This window comes from Herpailurus yagouaroundi, unplaced genomic scaffold, assembly GCF_014898765.1.
Source record: "Herpailurus yagouaroundi ecotype Mexico unplaced genomic scaffold, PumYag 162, whole genome shotgun sequence".
In the NCBI taxonomy this organism is placed as follows: Eukaryota; Metazoa; Chordata; class Mammalia; order Carnivora; family Felidae; genus Herpailurus; species Herpailurus yagouaroundi.
In genome coordinates, this window is record NW_024412403.1 from 73,262,009 (window position 1) to 73,282,227 (window position 20,219).

General features: G+C 47.3%; 1 protein-coding gene, 1 long non-coding RNA gene and 1 pseudogene across 2 annotated transcripts in view; all 3 read right to left on the reverse strand.

Moving 5' to 3' along the window:
• PIGZ (phosphatidylinositol glycan anchor biosynthesis class Z) overlaps positions 1 to 12,375 on the reverse strand; it is a 16,263-nt gene extending 3,888 nt beyond the window's left edge. The window contains 4 exon segments of the mRNA XM_040484877.1: positions 1,161 to 1,371; positions 4,646 to 4,719; positions 9,417 to 9,521; positions 12,251 to 12,375. Coding sequence (XP_040340811.1) covers positions 1,161 to 1,371; positions 4,646 to 4,719; positions 9,417 to 9,521; positions 12,251 to 12,275 — 415 coding nt within the window. The 5' untranslated portion in view covers positions 12,276 to 12,375.
• On the reverse strand, positions 7,346 to 8,124 carry LOC121036400 (mitochondrial import receptor subunit TOM22 homolog; annotated as a pseudogene).
• Positions 12,376 to 16,224: 3,849 nt separating the features above from the next.
• LOC121036405 (uncharacterized) lies at positions 16,225 to 19,312 on the reverse strand. Its single transcript, XR_005793333.1, has 2 exons — positions 19,070 to 19,312; positions 16,225 to 16,312 (listed from the first exon to the last, which is right to left on the reverse strand). It is a non-coding gene; the product is annotated as an uncharacterized LOC121036405 (long non-coding RNA).
• Between the last annotated feature and the right edge of the window lie 907 nt (positions 19,313 to 20,219).

The window sequence follows — 20,219 nt, forward strand, 5'->3', positions numbered from 1 at the left end:
AGGGGAGGGGCAGAGAGAGAGGGAGACACAGAATCGGAAACAGGCTCCAGGCTCTGAGCCATCAGCCCAGAGCCTGACGCGAGGCTCGAACTCACAGACCGCGAGATCGTGACCTGGCTGAAGTCGGACGCTTAACCGACTGCGCCACCCAGGCGCCCCAATAAATTAAAAAAAATTTTTTAAGGGATGCCTGGGTGGCTCAGTCGGTTGGGCGTCCAACTTCGGCTCAGGTCATGATCTCACAGTTCGTGGGTTCGAGCCCCGCATCCGGCTCTGTGCTGACAGCTCAGAGCCTGGAGCCTGCTTCAGATTCTGTGTCTCCCTTTCTCTCTGACCCTCCCCCATTCATGCTCTGTCTCTCTCTGTCTCAAAAATAAATAAACATTAAAAAAATTAAAAAAAATTTTTTTTAATTAAAAAAATAAAAAATAAAATAAAATCTTAAAAAAAAAAAAGACTATTTTTCAGCATCCTTTGCAACTGGGTGTGGTCATGTAATACATCCTGACCAATGGCATGGAAATGAGCAAAAAGTATATGACATTCAAAATATGTCCATTAAAGAGAGCAGGCATGCCCATCTCCTTTCCAATAGCTGGAAAGACTTGATTTTAGACTTGATGGCTGGAGCTCAAGTAGCCATCTTGAACCATGAGAAAGAAGCCATGTGCCCACAGCATCTGAAAAGCCTCAAGGTCTCTGGCAACCATCCTCATGATGTGTCCTACACCACCCAGCAGATACGTTCTAACAAGTGAGCATTCCAGGCCTGGATTCCCTCAGCCCTTATATGAACCCAGAGAAGAAAAGTTTCATGATCTCAGACCACATCCTGTGTAAGTTTCCCTAAGCATCTGGGAAGCCCAACTCTAAAACCTCTCCACTGAATAGTACAAAACTGCCTTCATTCAGAATAACCTGTGCTGTTGGTCCAAGCAGGAAAACATCAGAGGCTGGCATTTTCTTAGTATCATCCAGAAAATCATTGTCACCAGTCAGGGAGGAGATGCGAAATCCCCACTCCCAAGTTCTCACTCCAGAGAGGCTCATGGAATTACTACTCATCCACACAGACATGTTTCTCCCTCCCCAATGAATATCCAATCAGCAATAGTCCAGACTCTGTGGCAACTTATCCTAACCGCACACAGGGAGCTTACCCGCCATGACCTCAGGGGACTGGAAGAACTCATCTGGGTGCACATAGCCCGTCTGCGGAAGGAGACACCACAGCAGACGGAGCAGGCTGAGGCTGCCCCACAGGGCCCTGAGTGCCATCTTCAGGTCAAACTGCTGCCAAGACACTGGGCCAAGAGCCTAGAATGGCTTCTCAGTTGCTCCAGACGCAATTCTGGTTCCACAGATCTGCATCTGCTGACAATAGCGTTTGTTAGTTATAAGGTAAATTATAATACGTCCAGTTGCCTGGACAAACTCAAAATGGGTTTACATACAATAAAAATGTTAATAATAGCTGCTATTTACTAAGTGCCCGTTAAGTAGTAGGCACTTAACACCCATATCTCATTTTGTCCTTTCTACATTTCGGGGCAGTGGGTCTTATTATCTCCATTTTACATATAGGGACAGTGAGACCTCTGTTGAATGACCTGGTCACTGCTAACCATATATGTTAAGAGTCTATCTGCAAATAGGATCTGCAGACCCTCCAAATATGGTTCTCACAGCCCCATCCTGTTCACCAGCTCCTGTCCACAGGCACGGCAGCCTGTCTCTTGCCCATGGGAAAACTGTCGGAACCTCAATGCATTCCATCCATTTCCCTGCAAACATAAAATACATTTGACCCCATTGTCTCCAGTCACTCCCTTCAACCTTCACACACCCTGAAATTGACCTTTCGGAAGGTGATAAGAACTTACTGCCTGAATGTTTGTGCCCTGCCCCATTCACATGTTGAAATCCGAATGCCCGATGTAATAATGTCAGAAAGGTGGGGCCTTCGGGAGGGAGCCCTCCTGAATAGGATTAGTGTTCTTATAAAAGAGATCCTCATCCTCTCCAATGTGTGAGGGCACCTTGGGAAAGTGTGGACTATGTGCCAGGGAGAGGGCCCCTCACCATGCCCACGCCTTGATTTTGGACTTCCCAGGCTCTAGAACTGCGAGAAATAAATTCTGTGGTTTATAAGCCACCCAGTCTGTGTATTTTGTTATAGCAGCCTGGGCACACAAAGACACTTTCTCTTGCTCAGGATTCTCACTCCCTGGACTCAAAAATCAGTAGGAATCTGAGCCCTTTACATGATGAACCTATATATCAGCACCCACATATCATCCCTGGTGAACAGAAAAACAAGTTTGACTCTCCTCCAAGAATACATATGGTGACTGTTTCCTGACTTTGATATTTTATTAAGGTATTTATTTATTTATTTATTTATTTATCATTTGGAGACAGAGTGAAAAGGGAAGAGGGGTCGAGAGAAGGGGGATACAGAGTATCCAAAGCAGGTTCTGTACTGACAGCAGACAGCCCAATGCAGGGCTTGAACTCACAAACCATGAGACCATGACCTGAGCCAAAGTCAGACGCTTAACGACTGAGCCACCCAGGCGCCCATATATTTTAAAGCCTGACCTTAAACAGCTATTGTTCTCAGGTGGAATATGTCATAGCAGGGATGAGACAGGGAAGCAACAGAACAGGAATCTAGCAGATCCTGACAAGGAGCCTCTTGACACTCACTAACACTTCAAGGAGTTTGAAAGATAACTTTTTGCAGCCTCTCCTCGAACTTTCGAACTGAAATGTACAGGCTCTTTTTCCAGAACCAGTGACTATCCTGACTTTTAGAGATAAGGTGAGGCCAAACTTAATGCTGGAGTGCAGGCAAGGATCCCATTCCTTCCCAATCAATGCCTGAAAGAGAACTTCAAGTACCTCCATTTTGACCTTAGTCTGTACTTTCTAACAGATCAAATTCTTCTTTCCAGCTTATCCCTTAACTCAGGCAAGAGACCTTGTGGGCAAAGCATCCCGTGGTGGGAACCAAAGCTACCCCTTCATGAAAGCAATAAGGACTGCCCTGAGCCAGCAAGACCCCATGTGACTGACCCCAAGACAATGATCTACCTGACCTTTACTGCCCACCCGCATGTACCCACAATGTTAGTCCCCTGTCTCCCCAGTGCTGGCCTCCCTGAAATAAGTTCCTTTTCTGTTTCAACCACACTTGTCTCTCTGCCTTTGGATTTTGTCAGTGGTGAGTGACTGAATCTGGTCTGTTTCGGATCCTCGGAGCTAGGAGCTCTTGCACCTCTGTGCCCTGGTTACATGCCCTCACTTTAACTTTCTTTCCAGGCTGGAATTCAAAGTGCACTGTAATTTAACAGCTCACAGGATGATGTTACGGGTTTGGTTTTCAGCAGTTTCAGACCTGCAGGTAATAGGGGAGAAGGGTCTCTTTCAGGGCATGCAAAAGTCATTTTATGAGGACCTTGAGCTGGGAATTTGAAGCCCAGCAAAGGCATCATATACATGTCACCCAAAACCTTCCCTGGGGTATCTCTAATGCCACATCACTCCATGGACTACCAGTGCCCTCCTTACCACTTGAAATAGAGTCATTTAAATCTAATCAGGCTAGGGGCACCTGGGTGGCTCAGTTGGTTAAGCGTCCAACTTCAGCTCAGGTCACGATCTCACAGTTCGTGCATTTGAGACCCGTGTCGGGCTCTGTGCTGACAGCCCAGAGCCTGGAACCTGCTTCAGATTCTGTGTCTCCCTCTCTCTCTGCCCCTCCCCTGCTCTCTCTCTCTCTCTCTCTCTCTCTCTCTCTCTCAAAGATAAACATTTAAAAAAATCAAATACAATCAGGCTAGAGAACCAATTCTAGAAAACCCAGAACCTCTATTCAAAAAATTCATCTTTAAGATTCTGTTCTTCTAGAACCCTTACAGTAACAAAATCTTAGTCAGTGTTCAACCAGAGAAAGAGAACTGGTAGGAGATATACATTAAGATTTACTGCAAGGAATTGGTTTATGCACTTGGGGGGGCTGGCTAGGCAAATCTGAAGTCGATAGGGTAGACTGTTAGGAAGACCAGGAAACTCTAGGGAGGAGATAAAGCTGTAGTCTGTAGAGGAGGGGAGCTTCTTGTTCGGGAACACCTTGGTTCGTTCCAAAGGCCTTTCAACTGATTCTCTCAGGTCTACACAGATTATCTAGAATAACGTCCCTTATTTATTTTTTTAATTTTTTTTAATGTTTATTTATTTTTGGGACAGAGAGAGACAGAGCATGAATGGGGGAGAGTCAGAGAGAGGGAGACACAGAATCTGAAACAGGCTCCAGGCTCTGAGCTGTCAGCACAGAGCCCGACGTGGGGCTCAAACTCACGGACCGTGAGATCATGACCTGAGCTGAAGTCGGACACTTAACCGACTGAGCCACCCAGGCACCCCTAACGTCCCTTATTTAAAGTCAAATGTTTGTGGACCTTTATTGCATCTACAAAATACCTTCACAACAACATTTAGATTCATGTTTGATTGACTAACTGGGGACTATCGCTTAGTCAAGTTGACACATACAAAAACGGACTATCACACTCTAAATAATTCAGTGTTTATAACTGTGTTTGCATTTTAGACCAACGGGAGAATTCTTTATGCAACTTACCAGTGACTCACTTCTTCTACTCAACATTCTGTTAATGGTGTTCCCTGTAGCTGTAGTTCCCCTGTGGTATTCCACTGGAGATATAGAGATATAGACTAAAATTTACTTATTCTTCTTACTGTTGTTTATCTACTAGAGCATCTCTGAGTGTTGACAAATTTTTCTATTCCTACGAATGCTGCTGCTACAAACATTCTTATACAGGAGTTCTCTGACGTACATATATAGAAATGGAACCCCTGAGTCTTGGGTGTGCAGGCTTTCAACTTCATTAAAGAATGCCCAACTGTTTTTCCAAAGGTCCTGCCAGCCAGCAGATCTTATAGTGCCCACTGCTTCATATGCTCCTTTATGCTTGGGATTCTCTAACATTTTGATTTTGTGAATCTTTTGGGTATTTACATGCATTTCCCTGAATACCAGTGCGGTCGAACACCTTTCAAATGTTTGTGGAACATTTTTGTCCTTCTGTGGAAATCCTTCTGACCATTTTTTCTTAGTATGCGTAGGAATTCTTTTTTTTTTTATTTTTTTTAAACGTTTATTTATTTTTGAGGCAGAGAGAGACAGAGCATGAACGGGGGAGGGTCAGAGAGAGAGGGAGACACAGAATCTGAAACAGGCTCCAGGCTCTGAGCTGTCAGCACAGAGCCCGACGCAGGGCTCGAACTCATGGACCGTGAGATCATGACCTGAGCCGAAGTCAGACGCCCAACCGACTGAGCCACCCAGGCGCCCCAATGTTGACTTATTTTTAGAGACAGGGAGAGACAGCATGGGAGAGGCACAGAGAGAGGGAGACAGAGATCTGAAGCAGGCTCCATGCTGACAGCAGAGATCCAGACATGGGGCTCAAACTCACAAACCGCAGGACCATGACCTGAGCTGAAGTCGGATGCTTAACCCACTGAGCCACCCAGGTGCCCTTCCAACATTTACTTTTTAATGGTTCATTTTGGTAGACATTCCGTGGATGCTTGAGAGCACCATATATCCTACAGTTATTGGATACATAGTTCTACACATGTTCATTAGATCAAGTTTGTTAACTGTGTTCCTCAAACCTTTTATATCTTTAATGATTTTCCATTACTTATTCTACAAATTACAGAAATGTGTGTCAAAAAATAGCTCATGAGTAGCGAACTTGTCTAGTCTTCCTTGTAATTTTGTCATTTTAGCTCAGTTTTGAAGCTATGTTATTGTTTTTATAAATTATAAGTTTAGAATTGTTGGGGTGCCTGGCTGGCTCAGTTGGTAAAGCATGCAATTCTTGATCTTAGGGCTATAAGTTCAAGCCCCACATTGGGGAAAAAGATTACTTAAAAATAAATATTTTTTAAAACGTTTATTTTTAAAAATAATAAATAAAATAAAATAATAAAAAAATTTAAAAATAAAATAATAAAGAGAGAGCATGCAAATGAGCGAGCAGGGGAGGAGCAGAGAGGAGAAAGAGAATCCCAAGCAGAGAGAAAGAGAGAGAAAGAGAGTGCCAAACATGTTCCACACTATCAGTGCAGAACCCACGAACCATGAGATCGTGACCTGAGCCGATATCAAGAGTTGAATGTTTAATCGACTGAGCCACCCCGGCACCCCCAAATCTTTTTTTTTTTAATTAAATGTTTATTTATGTATTTTGAGAGAGAAAGAAAGCATGCGGGCATGATCAGGGGAGGGGCAGAGAGAGAGGGAGAGAGAATCCCAAGCAGGTTCTGTGGCACAGTGCAGAGCCTGATGCAGGGCTCAATCTCACGACTGTGAGATCATGACCTAAGCCAAAATCAAGAGGCGGACACTTAACCCACTGAGTCACCAGGCACCCCAAAAATAAAATCTTCTAAAAAAAAGTTTAGAATTGTTAGAACAGTGAACATTTTGCCATAATACAGTTATCTTTTTTTATCTCTAGTGTTTTTTTCCTAAAATATTGTTTGATATTAATATCGTTAATATAGCTATATGAGCTTTCTTTTATTTAGTATTTCTAGTACTGTATATCATTTTAATATTTATTTCTTATTTTTATTTTTTTCTGTTCGAATCATTTTCAGTATTAAATACAAAAGGTGAGCACCTACTTTTTTTCTTTTTTAGACACACACACATAGGTCTCTAACAGCCAAAAGGGGCAGAGGAAATGAGCTCCTGTACTGTCCTCCACAGTCCCCATCCTGTGGTTAAAGCTGCTGCTGGCCCTCCCTCCCTTTGGGCATGGAAATTCACAATACACCCCAGCTGTGATGCCTTATGTATTTCATACTGTGTATGTGTCCCTTCCCAACATCTCCATGCTTAAAACCAAAAAATGGTCAGGGGTACATCCTTCCCAGTGGCCTCAGTTCCTATGCCACAATGGGATAGTGAGGTGATCTGCAGGTCACAAGTTATTTAGTGAAAGGGTTGGGATGGCCAGAGTGAGGACAGCAGAAACGGTGCAGCAGGGAAGGCACGGTTGCAAGTTAGGAGGAGTCTAGGTGAGACACTCAGGAGAATTCTCCCCACCAGGTTTAGATGGACCAATGTGCCAAAGTCAAAAAATAATAATAATCCTGGTGTCTGGGTGGCTCAGTCAGTTAAGCGTCTGACTTCGGCTCAGGTCATGATCTCATGGTTTGTAAGTTCGAGTCCTATGTTGGGCTCTGTGCTGACAGCTCAGAGCTTGGAGCCTGCTTCGGATTCTGTGTCTCCCTCTCTCTCTGCCCCTCCCCTGCTCACACTCTGTCTCTCTCTCAAAAATAAACATTAAAAAATTTTTTTAACTAATAATAATCCAAATAAATCAGCAGTTCAAACACTACTGAATTTTCAAACTTGTCCAGCAAGAGAAGCCACATAGCAGGAACAATATAGAGCTTTCCAGGAAATGAAGGTAGAGCCCTGGCAAGCCCCCTGAGAACCTGCGTTAGGCCCTACAAGTATCTGCCGTCGCTGTGGGTGTTGCTGCTGCTCCATTTGCAACTTCTCAATCTCGAAGACAACAGGAAGCACCAGGATCATGAAGGCTGGCCTGGAAAACCTGCACATTTTTTGAGCCCCAAAGAGGGAGTGATGAAAAGTGGCACCAGCCATGGACCGGACCCTCTCTGGGACCATCTCTGTCAGACCCCACAGTCTCTCTGACAGGGTCTCATCCAGCTCCTCTTTGCCTTCCTCCTCCAGCTCCTCCTGTCTTCTCGGCATTGCCTTTCAGAAGCAGTTCATCCGGGGACAGGGGCACCCCAGGACTGCCAGTGGTGGCCAAAATTATAATATTTAACATGCTATGTTCTGTGGTTTCACTGCGATGATTCTGGGTGTGCATTTCTCTTTAGCATATTTGGAAACTTTATTGGCTTCCTGACTGTATGGATTGGGTCCTTTCCCATCTATAGAAAGTAATCTTCCCTGGGGCGCTTGGGTGGCTCTGTTGGTTAAGCGTCCGACTTCGGCTAAGGTCATAATCTCACGGTTTGTGAGTTCGAGCCCCGCATCAAGTGACCTCGAGCCCTGCTTCAGGCTCTGTGCTGACAGTGAGAGCCTGTGTAGGATTCTCTCTCTCTCCCTCTCTCTCTCTGCCTCTCACTCCCTCATGCCCTCTCTCTCTCAAAAATACATACATACATACATACATACATACAAACAAACTTGGGGGAAAAATACTCTTCCATTATTTTTTTTTTCAAACATTTCCTCTTCTCTCTTTTTTATTTATTCTCCCTCTGGAATTATGATTAAATGTATGATAGACTTTGTTGGTATATCTTCTATGTCATTTTAACTTCTATTTTATATTTTCCCTATCTTTGTCTCTCTGGGCTATATTTCAAATAATTTCTTCTGTTCTATCCTCCACATCCCTAATCATTCTTTCAGCCATATTTAACCAGCTTTAAACCTATCTACTCAGTTTTACATTTCAATTTTTTATTTTTCTTTCCTCTGAGTTTTTTTTTCCACATTTGCTTGCTCTTTTGTCATATTTTCAAGCCTCTCTTATTTATTCTATTACATTAAACATGCTTATTTGAGTATGCTAGATCTGATAATTCCAGCATCTAAAGGTTGGGGGTTTTTTTTGTTTTTTTTTGTTTTTTTGTTTTTGGTGGGGGGAGGGCACGCCTGGGTGGCTCAGTCAGTTAAGTGACTGACCAGCTCAAGTTGTGATCTCAGGGTTCCTGAGTTCCAGCCCGTGTCAGGCTCTGAAGCAGCGTGGACCCTGCTTCAGATCCTCTGTATCCCTTTTTCTCCATCCCTCCCCTGCTTGCATGCGCGCGCTCTCTCTCTCTCTCTCTCTCTCTGTCAAAAATAAATAAACATTTAAAAAATATATAAAGTTTTTTGAGGTCTGAATCTGCTGTCTCATTTCCGCTGGTTCTTACTCATAGTGCCTTGTTTACCTCTATATTTGGCAAATTATTTTATTTGGGGCTGCTTGTTTTCCTTGGACATAACCTTTGGGAATTATTTGAGGCCAGGGATGAAGGCAAATTTCTGAATTCCACTGAAAAGGATTTACACTTGCTTCTGTCAGGTACCTGGGGGCATCAAAAGTCTGGGACCAATTCTGATCATATTATTGGCTCTAGAGTGTTTTGTTTTGTTTTGTTTTGTTTCGTTTCCCTTTTAGGGGAGGTGGTACCTAATCATGTGAATCCAGGCTGAAAATCTATATGAAGGCAGGCTTGTGGTTACATATTCTCAGGGGAGATTTGCCCACCCACATTCCAATTCAGTTAGCATCAGGATCCCAGTCCTCTGCAGAAGGAATAGTTTATTTCTGGGTCACCTTTATATGGAGAATGTAGTCCTCCAGAGCCCCAGCTTTGAGCGAGTCTCCTGTTAAGCTTCTCTCTTGAGTGGGCATCAGGTTTTATCTTCTGTCCTGCCAGTCCTGAGAGAGCACAAAAACCCATGTTCATAAGCACTCAGTTTTGTATATGTCCTTAGTCCATATCTGGCTTCAAGGCCCTGAATACCTCTCTAGGCCCCTGCTCTCATGCTTTAGTATTCCTTACCTTTTGTTCAGCTCATGTATCGTTACATTTATTATAATTGAATTTGTAGGGGCACCGGGGTGGTTCAGTAGGTTAAGTGATCAACTCTTGATTTTGGTTCAGGTCATGATCCCAGGGTCTTGAGATCAAGCCCCACATTGGGCTCTGCACTAAGCATGGAACGTGCTTAAAATTCTCTCTCTCACTCCCTTTGCCCCTCTCCCCCGCTCATGCTCTGTCTCTAAAATTTGAAAAAAAAAAATCGATTTTGTGTAGATAATACAGAGGACTGCAAGAAAAACTGCCTTTCTTGGAGTCTAATCCCAATTGAATTCAGGTACGGGATCTCCTCTGAGAATGTGTAACCACAAGCCTATCCTCATATAGGTTGTCAGCCTGAATTCTCATGATTCAGCACCACCTCCCCCAAAAGAAAAAAAAACAAACCTGGGGCCAATAATGATTAAAAATGTACAATTCCAGATTGTAATGCACATACAATAATAATACAAGATAGATTACATATAAATTATTATTTTATATTTATGTATAGACAGAGAGGTGGGCACAAGAAATAACCATGTTGAGAGGTAAGATGAGGGTGGTGAAAAGCTAAGTTAGTTTAAGCTGTGTCAAGTTATTTTCAAGGAAGTCATGTACTTAGGGGTCAGCCTTGGTCAGTGGATCCTGTGGTCATTATCTGAGAGGAAACAGGAAGTGTGACAGGACTGTGTTGCAAACATATCCGGGCTCTTTTAGGATATGGCCCAAAACTACTAAGGGGAATCCGGGTGTCTCCACAATTGTTGCGGGTGGACGGGATGGGCTGATGCTATGCCCAGGCCTCTGAAGCTGGTTCTAGAACTGCTGGCAGGCTGTTCCTCCGTGTTCAGGAGGGAGGGCGATCGTGGGACCATTGGGATAATGACTTGACTATGAGGCCTATGGAACAAGCCAGCCTGTGGCCCTGAAGAGTATAAATGTGCTCTAACCATCCCACCTGATCCCGCTCTTATCCTGCCCCTCTAGTTACTACACGCTCTGCCCAAGCCTATGCCATTGGCTGGGCTGCTCCATCTCAGGGGTGCGGCTTGGAACAGTGGAATTAATTGCGTTTATCTCTATGAGGGCTGTCTGACAATTCAGTGAGGATTTTGGTGTATCTAATATGCTTTGGAACAGGAAAGGAATCACACAATGTTTGTTTGAGGATATGCCTTTGTCACTTAGCAAAATATCATGAGCGTCTTGCTGTACGTTATAAGCATCCTCACCCACCAGCCACAAGCTCTCCATCCGTTCTGTATCTACTTGCTCCCTCTGTTCCCTTCAACTGGCACCTTCCCTTCCTCATAAGCATGTTTGATTATCTGCCATTCCTAGAAAAACAACCTCCCAAAACTTTCCCTGAGCTGATGTGCCCTCCATCCACCATGTCTCTCTCCGTGTCCCTGTACGGGACTCCCTAAACCATCCACATTCACTGAATTCGCTCCTCACGTCTTGTTGGCCGCTCTACCCTGGATGGTCTAGCTTTGCCCACCACCACGGTGCTCACACAGCCCTCTCCTGGGCCTCATTGCTTTTCTAATTGTCGAACCCGATGGTCACTTCAGGCCCCTACCTTGCATGTCATGTGACAACAGGGATCCCTCACAATTCCCATCTCCTTCTAGAGTGCCTTCCTACACCATAAAAGGCTGGGAAGCAAAAAGCTTCATTTTGTAGATTCCCTTGAAGTTGGGTTACGTGAATGAGGTTTTAAGAATTTAGAGAGCAGGGGCACCTGGGTGGCTCAGTCAGTTAAGCATCTGACTTTGCCTCAAGTCATGATCCCGCAGCTTGTGAGTTCGAGCCCCACGACAAGCCCCACGTCGGGCTCTTGTGCTGACAGCTCAGAGCCTGAAGCCTGCTTCAGATTCTGTGTCTCTCTCTCTCTCTGCCCCTCCCTGGCTCACTCTCTCTTTCTCTCTCAAGAATAAATAAGCAATGAAAAATTAAAAAAAAAAAAAAAAAGAATTCAGAGAGCAGATGTGAGACAGACCATATATCTGCAATTTTCATTGTCTTCTCTGGGCAAATAAGACTATGGAGACATGGAGTTTTCCTGCAGCAGCTTCCCAGTGTCCAGCCCCAGCTTCGTGGGTACGGAGACACAGCTGCGGTTATGGTGGCATCCTGACTTTCAGCAACAGTGCTGTGTTACTAAATTCGACTGAGTCCCAAGGTAGCCTTAACACTTGCTGGACTGTCACACAAATGGCAGCACCTCTAGTGAGTTACTTCTGGGTGTTTACAGAGTCTTTCCTGGAGGCCCAAACTATAGCCCATTCTTCCAGGGCACCTAATGACTTATAGTACCTGTATAAATTCCTTTTCTGCTGGCTTCTATTTCCCATACTGCATGCTGGTCATTTGGTATCAGAGGTGGCTCTAGGCAAGGATGGGAATATTCATATGCTGAAAGAAAAGAACTGTGCACCAACAGCGGGGGAGGCCTGGGCCCCGCTTAGGCTTGGCCCATGGCTCAGAGAAGTGCACCCTCCCCTTATGCTTGTCCCCACAGCCTTCCAGAGCCTCTCAGTCCACCAGCTCCGCCACACCAGCAAAACCCTCCCGTGCTCACCCGCTTTTCCATCTTGACCACACATCCCGTTCTGCTTTCATCCACTGCCTCCATGTCGAAGGGCCCCTTGTCACCCTTCTTCTGGACGTTCAGGTCCCTGGGCCCCAGACCACAATCAGGTCCACCCTGCAGGGAAAGGGAACAGTCAAAGGGCCCAGACACACGCCACCGTCCCTCCCACAAGAGCATACATGCATACATAAATGGAAACAGAAGAAAATAACTACCAGTCTATCTTCTATGTCCAAAATTTTTTTTCAAGAACATGGGCAAAACAAAGATATTTTCTGGCAAATCAAAACTGAAAGATCTTTACAAGCAGGCCCTCAGGAAATTCCAAAGGTTACATATATATACCAGGCAGAAGGAAAAATGATTCTAGATAGAATATCCGAGACGGGTGGGCGGGGCACCTGGGTGGCTTGCTTGGTTAGCGTCTGACGTTAGCTCAGGTCATGATCTCTCAGCTCATGTGTTCGAGCCCTGTGTCGGGATCGACGCTGTGCAGAGCCTGCTTGGGATTCTCTCTCTCTCTCTCTCTCTCTCTCTCTCTCTCTCTCTCTGTTCCTCCCTCACTCGTGCTTCCTCTTTCTTTCAAAATAAAATAAATAAACTTAAAAAAAAAAAAAAAGAAGATCTGAGATGCAAGTGGGAATAAGGAGCAAAGAAGTCGTTGGATGGGAGGTATCTGGGAAGTGGACGCCAAGTGAAGGCCATCCTCCTCCTGTAAGTAAGGCCGTCCTCTGGCAAGTAATGTCAAGGCAATGGCTAAGTTCTCTGAGGTAGTGTTCCATGTTAATTTGCCAGCTTCGTGGGTGCTGGCAGGCTATGGCCAAACACTGGCATCACAAACACAGCACTGTGTTCTTGAATTCAATAGTTCCAGTGGTCCCACTCCCTCTCTGTGGGTGTCAAGACCACCAGAGCATGGTGCCGCTGGGCTCCCTTGCCACTTCCCAGGGATTCTCATGATTTCTGTCTCTTTCTTCCTGTGCACATCATCCTCATGCTGGTAGCCAGATGGTTAGAGCAAGCCATTCCATGCAGACATGACAACATTGAGAAGATTCTGTATTCTTTGTGTACCACTGTTTTTGTTGCTTCTTTTTCAACAATTTGAGTTATAATTAACATACAACTCATTCAAAATGTTCAATTCAATAGCTTTTAGTATATTCACACATATGTGTGACCATCACCCTTATCGATTTTTTTCTAAATGTTTATTTATTTTGAGAGAGTGTGTGTGTGTGTGAGCAGGAGTGGGGGGAGAGAGAGAGAGAGAGAGAGAGAGAGAGAGAGAGAGAGAATGAATCCCAAGCAGGCTCCTTGCTATCAGCACAGAGCCTGACATGGGGCTCAATCCCACAAACTGCGATATCATGACCTGAGAGGAGATCAAGAGTCAGGCCCTCAACTGACTGAGCCACACAGGTGCGCCTGTCAATTTTAGAACATTTGGTCACCTCAAGAAGAAAGCGCATACACTTTATTCATCATCTCCCATCTCCCTGCCACCTCCTCAGCCCTAAGCAACTAAACCACCTTTTCTCTATAGATTTCCCTATTCTGGACTTCCATTATGAATAGAAGCATACAGTATGTGGCCTTTTGTGGCTGCCTTCTCTCACTTAAAATAATGTTTTCAAAGTTCATTCATGTTAAAGCCTGTATCAGTACTTATTCTTTATTATAGCCAAATATTATTCCATTGTATGGATGTGTCACATTTTGGGTATCCATTCCACTATTGATGAACATTTGTGTTGTGTCTACATTTTGGCTATTATGAATAACACTGCTATAAATATTTGTGTATGAATTTCAGTGGGACATAATTTTTTTTCATTTTCCTGAGTATATACCCAGGAGTAGAATGGCTGGGTAATATGGGAACTCTATGTTTAATTGAGGAACTGCAAGATTATTTTACAAGTGGCTATTCCTTTTTACATTCCCGCCAGGGTTCTGAATTCCCACCAGGGTTCTGAATTCTCACCAGGGTTCTGAATTCTCACCAGGGTTCTGAATTCTCCACATCCTGACCAACACTTGGTGTTATCCGGCTTTTTTATTCTAGTTGCCCTAGTGAGTATGAAGTGGTATCTCATCGTGGTTTTGGTCGATGTGGGCATCTTTTCTTTTTAAATCAAAGAAATATTTTCCAGAAGTCCCTCAACAGACTTTCCACCAAGTCTCATTGGCCAGAAAGGGATCAAATACACCTTCATAAACCAATCACTGGCAAGCACAGTGGGATTACGAGTGAGGACTGACTTCCTGGTTTGGAGCTGGGGCTCTGGGCTGCCTCCTGCAAGGCACACAGAATCCAGATGGTGCTTACCCCCAACAACATCAGGTTCTGTTGGCAAACAGTAAGTAAGACAGAGGATCAACTGTGTGTGGCTGCTACGTGTGGATTCCAAGGCACCAGGCTCTGGTGGCTTTCTTCTGTCTTCTGGACCATTTATTTTTAGTCTCCTCTTCCTCTGTCCACCGCTGAAATGTCAGTGCTCCTGGTCTTCAACTTCACTGTTCTCAGCATCTACACTCTTTCTGGGTTATCTCATTTATCCTCATGGTTTCAATTCCCATTTGATGACTTCTGAAATTGCTTCTTCTCTGAACTTCAGATTTATTGATAATAATAACAACAGTAATAGTGTTGCCAGGATGTCTGGGTGGCTCAGTCCATTAAGTGTTCAGCTCTTGACTTCGGCTCAGGTCATGATCCTGTGGTTCATGGGTTCGAGCCCTGCATCAGACTCTGGGCTGGCAGTGTGGAGCCTACTTGGGATTCTCCCTGTCTCCCTCCCTTTCTGCCCCTCCCTCACTATGTGCTCCATATCTCTCTCTCTCTCTCTCTCTCTCTCTCTCTCTCTCTCTCAATAAATAAACTTAAATAAAAAAAATAGTGTTGTCATTTTTAGATACTTATTATGTTCCAGGCACTGTACATTATCTCATTTTATTCTCATTTAATAACAACTCTGAAACCCTATTATTATACCTATCTTATGGATGAATTAATAGGTTTAAAGAGATCCGGTTTTTTGCCCAAGGTAACACAACTAGTAGGTTGATGAAGGTAGGAGTTGGACCCAGCCTGTTAGACTCCAGAGCCCTGAGTCACTGCCTGTTGACATTCTGCACCCACCTCAAACCCAGGGCAGCCAAACGTCTCATCGCTTTCCCATTAACCAGTCCTGCCCCCATATCCCCTGCAGCAGTGAGGGAATGACCATTTGTCCAACTATTCAGTCCAGAAATCCAGGGGTCATCTTCCTTCTTCACCCCTTCACTAAGCGATACTAACTTTGCTTTCTAAGAATTTTTTTCTTTCTTCAAAGATTTTGTTTTCTAAGTCATCTTTATACCCAACACGGGGCTCAAACTCACTGAACTCACAACCCACAATCAGAAGTGGCATGCTCTACCAACCGAGCCAGCCAGGTGCCCCCTAATCATTTCCTCATCCTCTCCCCAGGTCTGGTCTGCTGTGACTGGGGTACATGCTGCCTGAGACTCCTCAGCCCCCCCGGGGTGGCTGAACAGGAACTTCCGGTGGCTGGAACCCCTGTGTTGGTTGCCTCTGGCTGCAAACAGCCCCTTCCCATTTTACCGTGGTGTCTCATACAAAAGGAATCATTTTCTGTGCATGTATAACAAGGAAAATATCAAGAAGCAAGATGTAGAGTAGATTGCACCCACCTCTCTGCTTTCCCTCCTCTAACTGCACCCTCCCTCCTAAGTGCAGCCAGTGAGCTACATGCATTTATCTCCTGGGTAATGACCCTCTGGCTGGGTCAGCCCCTCACCTCCCTCAGGACCAAGTCCACATTCCTGACTATAGTTTACAAGGCTCTCCAGTCCCCACTGTCCCCACTCTCACCTCTGCACAGAACTCGGTACTCCAGAAACATTACGTTTTTCTGTAGTCCTCTCTTTTGTCCTGCATTGTTTCTCACTCCAGCGTCTTGGCTTATAATATGAAGGTTAAGACCCTCTTTGGTCAGTTTCAAGTCCTTGCTGTCACTTGCTCACGGCAAAAGAGCAATCAATCTGTAAAATGAAGTTAACAATAGTACTTCCTTCAGAGCTGTTGGGAAGACAACATGAATAAACAAACGTGGCAGCGGTTTCTTTCATTTTTCATTTTGCTTCAAGTGCCGGGACCCCCTAGAAGCCCTCCCCAATCTTATTTCCCCAGAACCCTGTGCTTCATAGCATTGACCCCTGGCATGTCTGATTGCTTCTCTGCCTTGCCTGGCTGAGATCCCCCAGGTCTGGGATCCATTCTATCCATCTCAGCCCCTCGAATCCACCTGATGGGCCTACTGTGGTGACAGGGTCAAGGACAGAGTTGGAGATCCCCAGAGGAGGTGACAACATAACAGGGCATTGAACTTAACAAGTGCGGGAAGTTGTCAAGAAAGACCCAAGTGCCGCTCCCCAGGCAGAGAGGCTAGGCTGGAGGACTGGTCCCTGTGGGCAGGTGTTCTAGGGACAGAGCCAACACCACAGGTGTGGCCACTAGTCACCTGAACACAATCAGGATAGGCGGTGGCTCGTGTGTGCACATGTGCACACTGAGCTGTCCCTGTGGAGGTTCAAATCCTACCTGTCTTGCTGGGTGGGGAGAGGGGTGTGGGTGGGTGTGGGTGGGTGACTGTCTCCAGAAGGGCAGTGGAGAGGCAGGTTCTAGAATAAAGGGACAGTGCCTGGGGCCATGGAGTTTTGACTGTGGGGCGGGGGAGTGGCCACTAATAACCACAGACAGGGGCATCCTAAGCGTGTGCGGGGGATGTGTGAAGGCAGGCAGCAGGGAGAGACCATCTCAGTGGCAGGGGTGCAGGGAAGCAGAAACCACTGCGCTGGGCGCGGGGGAAGCCAGGGAAGAGATCACAGCAGTGGGGCGAAAGGGAGCCGGCTCCCGCTCTGCCAGCCAGACAGCCAGCGGAGGGGGTGTGGAGACACTAGCCTGTCTCGTCTTTCTCGCTGAGTCAGAGGGCGGGCTGGCGCTTGGTGCCCCACCTCTCTCAGGCACCACACCGTGTACGCTGTGTGCACAGCACAGTGTCGGCTCTGGGGGCACCGATGTGAACAAGCATGGTTCAGAACAGCAGCCACTGTGTGGTGGCTTGTTGCAAGGGACGTCCCTACCTTCAAACTTAAACTTCTTCCTGATAAAGCTCCTGGATCGCAGCTTTAAGGGAGAGGGGGGTGATCCCAAGGTTTGGCCCTTTCTGGAGACCTGGCACTTGGAAGAGGTTTTAAAGACTGCAGGGCCAGGAGTGTTCGAGAAGGAGCCCCCTGGGCAACAGTCAAAGGCATCTTCAAATATGACGCACAAAGACCATGTCCCTTAAGGACAAGATCTTGCTCCAAACTCTGAGGTCCATCCCAGGGGCAGAGAGTGACAGTGGCTCTCCTGAATCCATTTGCCTGTGAGGTGTTGATTTCATCCTCATATCAACACTGATGGTCACAGTGAGTCCTTCAGGGCACCCCACTCTGGAAGCATTGGAAAGTCTGACTCTGGCTTCCTCCTTCCCTTGGTTGGCCACATGTGCCTGTGTTTATCCTTTGATTAACAGAGAATGATGGGGCGCCTGGGTGGCTCAGTCAGTTAAGCGTCTGACTTCAGCTGAGGTCATGATCTCGCCGTTTGTGAGTCCGAGCCCCGCGTCGGTCTCTGTGCTGACAGCTCAGAGCCTGGAGCCTGCTTCAGATTCTGTGTCTCCCTCTCTCTGCCCCTCCCCTGCTGGTGCTCTGTCTCTGCCTCTCAAAAATAAATAAACAGTAACAACAACAACAACAACAACAGAGAATGCAACACACAGCATTGAACACACATAAGGGTAAGTAGAAGAGAGTAACGTATGTCCACTAACTGGCATATGTCATCAACCATCCATGACCTCATGCTTCCCATCTGCAAAATGGGAACTCTCCTCTGTAGTGGGGACTTTCTAGGTGTTAATAATTCTGACAGTGGTTCCCAATTTTATGAGGCAAAAGAGTCTGAGGTGAAGAATGACATTTAGAAGTAACAGTGAGGGATGTCCTCAAGGAAAGGGGCAAGTGTCTTTGCCATATTGTATGTTTACCCCTTAGACCCCAAAGGTCCAGACAGCCACCAACCAGAGCAGCAGGTGCTCGCCCTTGCCCACAGCCTTGCCTGTAGCTTCCTGGACGACAGGCTATTGCCCTTGTCCGTGCTCCCTTGTGAGACACTTGGTCAAGGAGCCCATCCTCTCACTCTGTGAAAGGGCAGGCATGACCCGACCTTGTGGAGATTCTTCTCCACTGAATTAACACACATCTATCTGTGCTTCACAGACTTAGTGCTCAGCACTCAGCGTCTTTTGGGTTCGTCTTCCCAGGGACCCTGGGAGGTAGCATTACAGTCCCATTTTATAGATGAGGAAAGTGAGGCTCAGTAAAGTTTCAGAACCACCGAAGAACATCAGCCGGTTCCAGGAAAGGATTCAAGCCTACGCCTCTGTCTAGGTCCAAAGCTAGTGCTCTAAAGTATCCTCACAGTCTCTCCTCCCCTCCCCTTCCCGAGAAGGCGTCACTGGCCTCCTGTCTCCCCTAGGTTGGGGCACGTTAGTGCTCAGAGCCGGCAGACCCGGGTTTGGGGAAAACCGCCCGCGATAAGGTGGGAATCCCTGCCTGACTCACCAGTCTCTAGCATCTGCTGGTCTCTCGGCAGCTAGCAAAAGTAGGAATGGAAGCAACTGTCCTTCCTCCCTGCCTTGCCTTCCTCCCTCCCTGACCCCCATTAACACTTCTGGAGCTGCTCGGCCGACTCACCGGCGCGCTGTGTCTGGGCTGCACCTGCGGCGCTGGCGGCGTCCGCCCACCCGGAGGCCTGCACTGGGGGTGGGCCCGGAGCCTCCCCGACCACAGGGCGCGGGACGGGTGCCGTGCGTCCTCAACGCAGCCACCGCTCTGCCAGGTCCGGGAAACTAAGCAAACCACGCAGTGCGCCAGGCGGGGCGGAGAGGGTTGGAGACGAGGGCGCCGGCAGGCGGGGCTGCCCAAGTGCGTCCCTTGAGGTCCCGTGGTGAGCTGTGGCCAAGGGGTGGGGTGGGGCGGGGAGGGTGATTACAGAGAGTCCGGTGTCCCTTGGGCCTTGGCACGCCGGTCAGTGATGGAGCTCTCCCCTCCCCGCATTCCAGCTCATTCCCCTAGCAGCCCCTTACTTGGCCCGCCACGCCTGGTGAGCCGCTTTTTCAGCACACGAGGGACAGTTTAAACAAAACATCTCTAGGACAGACTTCGTTTGTCCTTCAAAATGACAATTTCTGAGTTCTATGTGGGTGGAGATCTGCTAAGGCTAAGATGACCTGCTTGCAGGGGAAGAAGGTCCGGGAGGAGAGAGGCGCCGCGGCGTCTTTCTGCGGGCCTTGCCGCAGAAGCGGCGCCAGAGAGGCCGGGTCGGTTTCACCCGGGACGCTGCTGGGTCCCGGCAGCCGCCAGCGGGGGCGCGTTCCACCCAGAAGCATTCCCGCGGAGGCCGCCGCTCCCCGCTTCTGCATTCCGCAAGTCGGGGCCAGAGAGCTGCCCCCACGCTGCCCCACGGCCAGGGCTGGAGGCGGGGGCGGGGGGGGGGGTGGTCATCGTGTGCCCGGGAGCCCGGGCTCCTTTCTCCCGCGCCAGGCCCTCGGAGGCGCCCGAGCAGCGCGTGCGGGTGTGGGTGAGCGAGGGTAAGCCGGCCGCTCATCCTCAGGGAGGCTGGGCGGACTGCGTGGGGCGGGAACCACCTCTCCCGGCCTCTGCGGGGGAGAGCGCCCCCACCCCGCACGCTCCGGGGGGCGTGCGACCTCGACGTGCCCCGGGGAGGGGGGGTTTCTTGTCGCCTCGGCCCCGGCCTGCGCCTGGGGGCTTTGAACTGGCCTTGGTGGCCGGCTGCCGACGACACTGCTCCCTGGCGGGGAGAATGTTTCACTAAATCTCCCGC